Here is a 10,500-nt window from a genome sequence, read left to right on the forward strand (position 1 = left end):
AACAGACGGTGGTTTGAAAACTCGATTTCCAATCATTTGAGAACAGGAGTTAGACACAGCAAGTTCTCTAAACACCAGCTGGTCAGATTCAAAGAACCAAAAATGTTTCTATAGATAAAAGTGACGCTTGTGAATTATACTGAAACCTTTTTAGACTTGTGTACCCTCAGACATTTTGTCATACCACTACCCCAACAGTCAAGGCCCGATTAACCATATGGGCAATTGCCCAGGGGCCCACRTCTCCAAAAGGGCACTGGACAGTGAAGGCACGAACATACGGATGCGGGATATGCGTGGGACATGTCTCTCCGCACTTCCTGCATCTGCACTTTATGTCCCCCGCACTTTTCTCAGACGTTACAGCTGTTTTATCCATTATTAACATGTGGCAATGCGTTTTCCCGAGTCGGCTACAAACACAATGATTCTCCAAAACTGTAAATGAAAATTATTTAACTACCTGTAATGTTTAATCATCAGGCATTTTATTATTTTCAACTCACAATAAACAAAGATTAAAAGCGTTGCCTTGAAAGTGAATAAATAATTGTGTGCAGGAAGCAGCAGCGTCCAAAATACATCAGAAACTCGAATAAATGAGAAAATTCTGAGATTCAATAGGGCCCTACAAATCTGTCCATTTTTTTTTGTTTTGTTTTACACATCTGGGAATTTTTTTCATGTACCCTCTGTAATATACTCGCATACCCCTCGTCAGGGATCACTGTTTTGAAATATGGCGCTCATATTTTGATTGGTTATTGGTCTCCTGGTGAAAGCAGTTCTTTCAAACGTGACATAGCCTTTCTCCCCACCCCACCCCCACAGAGCCCAACACCACAGAACAACTAGTTCATCTGTAGAAAAAGTAGGTTGCCTTTATTAGAAGCTGGGAAACCAAAACATTATCAACATCATTAATAAGTTTTTCCCTTAAGACCACAATGTTGTGACTGCCTTTATCATTATTATCATCATCATCACCGCTTTTTCCACAACATGCAAAAAGACTGAAGAACTCTTGTTCACATTACGGACAAAAGCTTCACTGCTGGGTCTCTGTAGAAATCACAATAACATCATCAGAACAACTGAAGGTAGATTTAAAACACAAAAGTGACAGAAAAGTTGAAGGATGAATGAAGAAGGACAAGTCCTAATCTAGATCAGAAGAACTTGGTTCAGGCCCTCGGTGAGTCTGATCCTGCAGCTAACAGCTCCCAGAGCTTCAGCTTGGTAGAAAAACCCACCGCTGGGGGGTCAGAAGGTTTCTGTTCATCTGCAGTGTTAACAAAATCTTTCATCAACCCTGGAATGGTTTCAGTCAAACTGAAAGTAGTCACTAAGTTGTAGCGGTTTTCCAGCACACACACAGTGAGCTCAGGTCTGGTGTGGTGGTAGCTGAGAGTCATCCACAACACATGGAGCTAACAAAGCTCATTTTATTTCAAAGGATGGACCAAAAAGGCCACGGCTGTCCAGTCATCAGAACAGAGGAAAACATCTAAATCAGCTGTTCTTGATTAAAACCATGAAGGAACCAACTCAGACCCTGCATGATGAAAAGCTAAGCTGTTGAGGTGAGAACAAAACAATCAAATGTGCTTCTGGATCAAAGTTCAGTTTCCAGAGTCCTGTTCAGTTTAAAGTTTTACTGCAGTCTCAACATGAAAACACCTCACCAAGACTGCAACAAAAACATATTATTTTACTTGTTTTTGTTTGTTTTGACATCAAAAACCACTACAAAAAGGCTAATCTCACGAGTGCTGCACCTGATCTTCGACTCACAAATTCTGAGATCGTCAATGGCTATGGAGGGTCAGCAGGTCATTCAGACGCTTCCAGGTCTACGACCTGCTGCTCGTAGCCTGAAATGTGTAGGACTTGTTACATTCTCAGGCCTTCAGTCATGTCAAGAGCCACAAGTCAAACTCAAGCCAAAGAAAATTAAGGCAATAAACAGATGAAATGCCACAGGTACACCAAGCTGCCTATTTCAGTCTGAGCTACAGGACTGCAGGACGATGGAGCACTACAGGTGAGCAACAAAAAATCTCAAACAACTGAACGGATATGAAGACCAACAGGGACCATTAAAGGGACAGTCCGGTCCATTCTGATGTCATATCAGCCATGGAGCACAGCACGAGCCAATACAGAACACTTCATCTGATAATAACAAACTAGGGATGCACGATATGAAAATTTCAGCCAATATCGATATCAGATAACTTATATTACACAAACACAAATATATACACACATCATTTTTCAATAATGTAAATAACAAGCAGACTGCTGACATGGCTCTCTACTTCTGTGTAGCGTCACTAACACAATCAGATACCACTCAACCTTTTCCCCTCCCAAAACAGAAACACTAAAAGCAACAAGCAGGAAATCAAATGTTGAATGTTAATATCAGTTTTACTTATCATAACCATATGCTAAAAAATGACCAACATCAGCCGATACCAATGTTAATACAGACATATTGCGCATCTCTACAATAAAGCTTTATTTGTTTACATATTTGTTGAGGTTGTGTGAGTTAAAAGATGTTGCTGAGAGTAGAGCCAGTATCTGAGCAGGTTCAACCTGAGCTAATCGTTTGATTGTTGATACTTCAGTTAGCCTTTAGCCTAGCCTGGAGGAAGACTGTTGCTCATTTCTCCTCCTCACTGATGATTGACTGACTGAACATCACCTCAGGATCAGACTGTCCCTTTGAAGCTGATGGAAAAGAGGGAGGGGTGGGTGTGCAGAGGGGGGAGGGCCGGTCCAACTACCACCAGAACAGACTGGATAGGGTCAGCTTTGTTTCTTTAAAACCAGGATACATTTTATTTATTTTTCTTAAAAAACAAGCATTACAAAAAAAAAAAAAAAAAGAAAAAAAAAGTCTGAAAATGGAACTAGAACACTGAACCAACAAGAGAAAAGAAAAGAAAAACATTCATTTTTTAGCTCTCAAAACAACAGAAACATATCTCCTCTTGCATCTCTTAAAACCAGAATTTGGAGGTGCCTGGCTCAATGGGCTGGGTGTCGGGGCGCTGTGGTCGTGCAGAGAGGGGTTTATGTTCAGTTTGAGTACGAGAAAAAAACAAAACAAGCGGAGAAAAAAAACTAAAAATTAAACCCAAAAAAAGAAAAGCAGCTGATGGGCAGCAACAAGAGTAGATAGAAACGTTAACATTTAGAATCAAAGCTGAAAGCCACGACGGTTCTTTGAAAACAGAAGCGTTAGAGCTCCAGGGTCTGACGGAGACACGAGCTGCGTTAAATAAAAGAATAATTTAAAAGCGCCGAGTAGCATGAGAGTATGAAGGCTTYTGCTCTGCAGTGACTTGCGTGAAATACAGCGCTTCGCTTACAGATWCCAAACTCAGCCAGTGATGCCCCGAAGACAGGAAGGAAGAAGTTCTCGAAGAGTAAATGATGATGTCACTGCTCTGCTCTCCTGTAGGACGGACGCTCACTGACACTGAAAACTTCAACCGTTCCACAGAAAGGATGGAGACAGGACACGAACAGGAAGCAGAGAAACTCCAAACCATTGCGCCAGGCCACCAGGAGGGGGGAGTACAAAATTAAAATAAAAAATTTAAACCTTAAATGCAGAGGGGAGAAAAAAACACATTGAAAGAGAGAGAGAGAGAGNGAGAGAGAGAGAGAGAGAGAGAGAGAGAGAGAGAGAGAGAGAGAGAGAGAGAGAGAGATGTTGAGGATGAGAGGAGTAACATCTTCTAATCTTCTCCAGAGGGTGCCTCTTCTTCTGAGCCATTTTCTTCCTCTTCATCCTCCTCCTCCTCCTCCTCTCCTCCTGCAGACTCTTTTGCCGACTTGGGGGCAGGAGAAGTCTCCTTCTTCTCTGCTTCTTCCTCTTCCTCCTCCAGGGGGCTCTCAGGCTCCTGCTCTTCCTCCTCCTCCTCCTCTTCCTCCTCCTCTTTGGGTGAGCTCTTCTCCATGGTCTTGGTGCTGGGACGTCCCTTGCCCTTTCCTTTCATGGGGCTGGGGGTGACTGGGAGCAGAGCAGACAGAATGAGGATGGTGACAAGGCAGAGAACATCTTGACTGCTGAGCTCTGCTGAAGACCACAACTTCTGCTTCAGACCCTCAGAGTGACTTTATTAACGTCACCTGAGTAAAGGCCCTGTCACACTAGACAACTTATGCCAACTTATGAAAAGTTTTTTTTATGTCTAAACTGCTAATAAAAGTAATATATTTGATCAGTTTGTTAGAATTACATTATTTACATGCCAAAAAAAAGCTTCCTGTTGATTTTTTCAATTCCAGCTTCAACGTAGCCAATACAACCTCTTTAAAATGTTCATAAATATGCCACGGTCATTAATGACGTATTTCCAGTAAAATTCTTGCCACGCTCCTCCCTTCCATTCCCTGCGTACTGCCTGTGTTTTTAGCGTGAGCTCCTAGTACTAGTCCGTGAAAAAGTCACACAAGTTAAAGCATCTGTGATCTACTGGTATAAAACGTGAGTTCTGTTGTGTCCACTAAGCAGCAGGTACGATCGAGTAGTTAGTTTTTCTCTTTTCCTTTAGATGAGGAGGTGACAGCAGCGGATCATAGCATTACAGGGAAAACTTATACGCTTGTGTTTGTAATCTGCATTTCTAACCTGAGGATATTCAAGAGCCAGCATCAGAAATGAGAAGACGGAGGTTACAAAAGGGAAATGTACATTTATCCCCTTTTACTGCCAAGACGAGACAGGAAAGACCGCCTCTACACGACAACTAGCAGGAAGCTAACACAGCAGCCGGTACAAAGGTAGGTGTGCGCGCATTTGTGTTATATGAAATGTTTTTATGCGACTTTGTCATGAGTTTTATGCAAAAGTAAAAACTTGTTAGTGTATATTACAGCGTAGACTAAAGCTGAGTGACGAATGCCTCCCCCTTCCCCGAGCACCGAGAGCAGCAGAACCTCCGCCTGATAATCATTACGTTTTCAGTTCAATAACGTCGGGGAAAACGATCCAAACCAAACAAGTAGCCCATCAATTTAAAGCCCAGACTCTGCTCTTTCCAACAATGTGTGTCACAGCTCAGACTAAAGCTGAGTGACGAATGCCTCCCCCTTCCCCGAGCACCGAGAGCAGCAGAACCTCCGCCTGACAATCATTACGTTTTCAGTTCAATAACGTCGGGGAAAATGATCCAAACCAAACAAGTAGCCCATCAATTTAAAGCCCAGACTCTGCTCTTTCCAACAATGTGTGTCACAGCTCTACGTGAAAAATTCACAGAACAAGCAGCCACAGAATAGCAAAAAAGGCTAAATTCTGGAACCATAAACAKGAACGTCCTTCCTTTGTTTTTATGTCTTTAATCCACTTTGGAGTGATTTTTTCCCACTTGGCTGGACCTGTACGTCTCCTGTGTTTATGTTGGTACATGTAATCTGCTAATTCTGTACTGTGGAGATCATTAAGAGTCGTCGGGTGAAAAAATCTTTCACTAACACTGTGTTGACCACAAACCGGAAGTTTTGGGAGTGGCATCAAGTACTGGGCTGGATATCCGTGGCATATAGGCTATTTGCATAAGTTGTCTAGTGTGACAGTAATTTTCTAATTTAATACATACTTTTGTAGTTATTACTTACTTAAGCCTTGCTGTGATGAGATTAGTTTTACCTGTGGACCCCATGCTGTCTGTAATAATTGCAGAGACTGTCTGTGTTAATCCCGACAAGGAGCAAAATCAGATGCAAATGGTGTCACTGTGCAGCAAGAATAATACATTTTCTGTTTGTAGCCCTCTGGCTGATGCTGAGTGTTGAGTTGTGGCTGTAGCACAGTGCAGGCTCACGTTTTGTGTACACGCACAGGGCGCGCACACCCTCGCCGTGTTCAACGCGTTCACTAACCAGGATTCAATATCACATTCCAAAGATGTCTGTAAATTTCAGGAAAATCTCAGGCTTCGTTTATCCCGTGCAAATGCGCCACATAAACAGAGGTCGGGGAGTAATTTATTTATTACACTGTGTCCCCAGATAATGCTTATCTTGTGTGAATAGGGCTTTACTCTTGTAGTTATAGCATATTTACACTAGTAATTATTACATATTTACACTTGTAGTTATTAAATATTTACTCTTTTAATATTTACATCTTTACTCTTGTAATTAATGCATCTTTACTCTTGTAATACATATTTACTCTTGTAATTAATGCATATTTACTCTTGTAATTAATGCATATTTACTCTTGTAATTAATGCATATTTACTCTTGTAATTAATGCATATTTACTCTTGTAATTAATACATATTTACTCTTGTAATTAATACATATTTACTCNATACATATTTACTCTTGTAATTAATACATATTTACTCTTGTAATTAATACATATTTACTCTTGTAATTAATACATATTTACTCTTGTAGTTATTAAATATTTACTCTTGTAGTTATTACTGATTTGCTCATGTTGACCTGATATAAAACCACATTTGGAAATTTGAGTTGGGTGTGCAGTAATCTGTCTGCAGGGGGCACCTGTGAGCTCACCGATTCTTCTGCTGTGTTCAAGTAACTGAACCGGAACATCAGCTAAAAGAATTAAAAGTGAAGAAGCTCTGAATCATATATTAAGGTTTGGCSCTGACTGCTCTTCGAAGGTTCTATATTTTTCTAAAATTGTTCTAAAAACTGGACTTTGACCTGCACTAAGGTTTTTTTTTTTTACACCTGAACTACTGAGAGGTAATTCCTAAGCAGCAGAGTTCACAGGCCTCCATGTTTTCTGGTTAGTTAATATTAACTAACAAAGCTTTGAAGTTGACAAATACTGATTCAGGAATGTGGATCAGGAGAGTCCAGTCAAAAGCTGCTCCTTCTAGACCATCTGGCTGTTCTTTAAGAAGTGTATGTGTCTCTGCAGTAAAGTGTATTAGTACTGTGGTACACATTATCAGAATTGATTCCTGATTTCGGTATGCTAGGAATGTTTTACTTAGTGAATCAGGTCCTGCACAAAGAACTGTATTTTCACAAGGTTTAGGAATCTTTAGGTGGTAAATAATGCTGTTTTCCCTCACATGATAAGAAACATGTTTATAAACAATGTGTTTGTAAAGACCAAAGAGCTGAATAAAGTTTAGGATACCTGTGGCCTTTAGTCTGGGTTTGGGGCTCTTCTTCTCTTTCTTGTCTGTCCGACCCCGTCGGATCACCTTCTTGCCTTTCTTCTTCGATTGGCCGTAGTCGCTGTCATCGTCATCCTCCACCATGAAGTCTTCGTCGCTGCCGGACTCATCAGCTGTGCGTGAAAACAAAGTGAGTGGTTTTCTCACACACCACACGGCAGTTTAAATGAAGCATTTTTCTTTATTAAGATCCTGCTCTTAGAACCAAACAGCCAACCAGGTACTAAGTTCAGGTCAGGTGTGTCACTGAGCTCACAGCACTGAGTCGTACTTACGGTCCAAGTAAGTCTCCTCCTGGTCTTCGTGCTCCTCATCCTCACTGCCTCCGTCTCCCAAAAGGATCTCTCTCTGTTTGGACACTGCCTTGGAGGCCGCCTGCCTCACGGTACGCTTCCGACTCACTTCCTTGTCATCGTCACTGTCATCTGTACACACGTACATGCACACGCACACACACGATTAACTAATTCCATCTGGAAAAAGATGAAGATTACCAGGATAGATACAGGTCTGTCAGCTGGCTCTGCTACATTTTGTCATCCATGTGAATGTGTATGGATGAATAATGTAAAGCCTCTGAGTGTATAGTAAAGCACTAAATAAGACCAATGTGTTATTATTAATTAATTTTAATGTTATTTTAAGACACCCCCAGCCTCCATGTAAATAAATTAACTAATATGTCAATTAAATCAATCCTGATGTTTCTGAAGTGTTGACACATTGATTCACATAATTCACATCTTACTGCTGTGTTTGAACATTTATTAACCCTTTATTATGAAACATGGAACTATGAAGCAACCAACAGGAAGTATGTAATTTGAAGTAAAACTGATAGTAAAGACCCTCATTAGTTCTGTGTAAAACCTTAATCTACACAATAAGCAACAGACAGGAGAAAACTAATGAAAGATGACTAATTCTTGATTTATTATAAACTATTCGAYCATATAAAACCAGAGGAAGGTGGGGTTACCTGCAGCCCGTTTTCTCTTTGGGCCCCTCTTCACTGGCTTTTCCACCTTGGCTTTCTTTCCCTTTTTCCCTCTTTCCTCTTCATAGTCACTTCCTCCATCTTCATCCTCCTCCTCTCCAAACTCATTGTCTTCCTCATCGCTGCCTAAATCATCTGCAGAAGACACCGAGGCAGTCAGAGGAGTGGCAGGTACAGACAGACGTGTCGTCTTCAACACACTTACCTGCTGAATCATTTTTAGCTTTGGAGAGCTTCTCATCAGAGTCCTCACTGGAAGAAGAGATAGAGGAAACATGAGACGAGGTGTGAGAGCTGTGGACACTCAGGRACTCACTGCTCTCTCTAACAGTTGTCATAAAATGAGAACAAAAAGTACTAACGATAAATACAATATCTAATGAAAACCCCAGCTCCTCCTTTTCTCCAAGTTTTAATGAAACTTTTCTTAAATTATTTAAATCTTGTGCAGTTTAACTCTTGACATTTTTTTAAGTGAGTGCACGTTTCTGCTAGAGGATGATCTGATCTGAGTTCAGACCCATAAAAACTGAACAAGAACCATCCAGACACCACTCAGTGTGACTGTAGTGTAAAACTGAACAGGAGCCAAACCCAGGACAGGAACCAGGACCATCTGCACCCACCTGTCCTCCTGGGAGTTCTTCGAGCGCTTGTGCTTGGGCTCACGAGGGGCTGTGCGCACCTTCTTCGGCTTATCCTCGTTATACTCCTCATCTGCAGAAGGAAGTTATCAGATCTCAAAAAGGGAATATTTTACTGACAACATTTGCAAAACAGTCTCCAGGATGTCTCCAAGAGTTCTCAATGTCCAGAACGTSACAAGACTGCAAGTCTTGAAGCTAAATGACTCCATGACGTTCTTCAGGTTGTTCCTCTGCTGCATTAGTGAAGAAATGTTGGAGGAGGGTTCTGAGCACAAACACAGTGCTGCTGGGTCCAGTTCTGTTCCTCTGTTCCCTAGCTTCCTTCTGGTGTTTTAAACTAGATTTTAAAGGTTTCTTACAGAAAGGATCTTTTTATTTAACTGTAGCATGAGGAGAAATACATGGAGGTGGATTTAAATCATCAGAACAGAACCTGACTGTGTCTTAATGTCCTGCTTTWCTAGATTTATTTGACTGTTTTAAACACATTTCAGTGTGCAGATTAGGTCAACAGAGAAATAATGAGATTAGGGCTGCACAATTTTAGGAAAACCTGTGGTGTGCCATAACAGAACTTAATATAGTGATGATATGACTTGCAATAAATAAACAAAAACACAAGTATGTAAAGTTTGTCTTTCAGCTCTGGGTTCAGGACAAAAAAAAAAGGATCCAGCATGATTTTTTTATAAACATGAAGATCCATCCAACATGACACAAAGGGCTCCATTTGATTGGTAACATRTTTCAAGTTTCCGAGTGACAAAACTCATAAATGCAAACATGTGAGCTGACCATTTACTGCAGGTTTTTTGTGTTATGCGTATTGCACATGTTATCGCGATAATGATAAATTTTTGATATATTGTGCAGCCCTAAATTACATTTACTTAAATTATTACCTTTTCAGCTCAACAGTAACCTTAGGATAATTAATTTTCAGACTTTTATTACACAAAGATTCATTTATTTATTTGTCACGCTAGAGCTGGCAATTTAAATCTATATATTCTAATTTATTGTAATTTGAAATTCCTATGTTTACATTTCATCCTGTAGCAGACTAAACATGTTCACTGGTAAAGATACAAACAAGTGTGCATTTTCATTATTGGAGAAAAATGAGCTGAGTTGGATGATTAGTGAATAGATTAAACTAAATAAAGTTGTTAGTGGCAGACATAGATRCTTTAGTATTTCTTTACTGACTCACTTTTAAATGAATTTATCAGAAAATAMAAGACATGGTTTAATAAAGTGGAAACATTTGCTCACCTGCATCATCAGACTCATTGAATTGTGAATAGTTCACCACTTTCCTGTTCCTGTGAAAACACACASATTACAAATTAACTTTAAATGCTTCATCTGATTCCAGACAGTTTACACTGCATTACACTGAGCAGGAAGAGAGTTATTATGTCAGGTCCAGAGACAGGCTGGACCAGAAATTACCAACTCAAGTTTTTAGACCCAGCTGGACCAAGCGAGTGTAGGTCAGGTAATTTTCAAGAACTGGGGTCTCATTTATAAAGGATTGCGTGGAAACCATATTAAAAGTGAACGTACGGCCAAAAGGTGGAAATGGCGTACGCCAAAAAATATTCAGATTTATAAAACCGTATGTACGCATGTTTCTGCGCACCTTTCCTTTATAAAACACAGC

The 10,500-nt window shown here is 40.3% G+C and overlaps 1 protein-coding gene across 1 annotated transcript in view; it reads right to left on the minus strand.

Annotated features, from left to right (window-relative positions):
- Nucleotides 1-855: 855 nt before the first annotated feature.
- Nucleotides 856-10,500, minus strand: part of nucks1a (nuclear casein kinase and cyclin-dependent kinase substrate 1a) — a 25,310-nt gene continuing 15,665 nt past the window's right edge. The window contains exons 2-8 of the mRNA XM_014024576.1: nt 10,110-10,159; nt 8,814-8,904; nt 8,393-8,439; nt 8,170-8,322; nt 7,466-7,615; nt 7,151-7,303; nt 856-4,030 (exon numbers count right to left, since the gene is read on the minus strand). Of these exons, the coding sequence (XP_013880030.1) occupies nt 3,756-4,030; nt 7,151-7,303; nt 7,466-7,615; nt 8,170-8,322; nt 8,393-8,439; nt 8,814-8,904; nt 10,110-10,159 (919 nt within the window). The 3' untranslated portion in view covers nt 856-3,755. The remainder of the gene's footprint in view (nt 4,031-7,150; nt 7,304-7,465; nt 7,616-8,169; nt 8,323-8,392; nt 8,440-8,813; nt 8,905-10,109; nt 10,160-10,500) is intronic.

Source organism: Austrofundulus limnaeus, unplaced genomic scaffold, assembly GCF_001266775.1.
Source record: "Austrofundulus limnaeus strain Quisiro unplaced genomic scaffold, Austrofundulus_limnaeus-1.0 Scaffold428, whole genome shotgun sequence".
Taxonomy (NCBI): domain Eukaryota; kingdom Metazoa; phylum Chordata; class Actinopteri; order Cyprinodontiformes; family Rivulidae; genus Austrofundulus; species Austrofundulus limnaeus.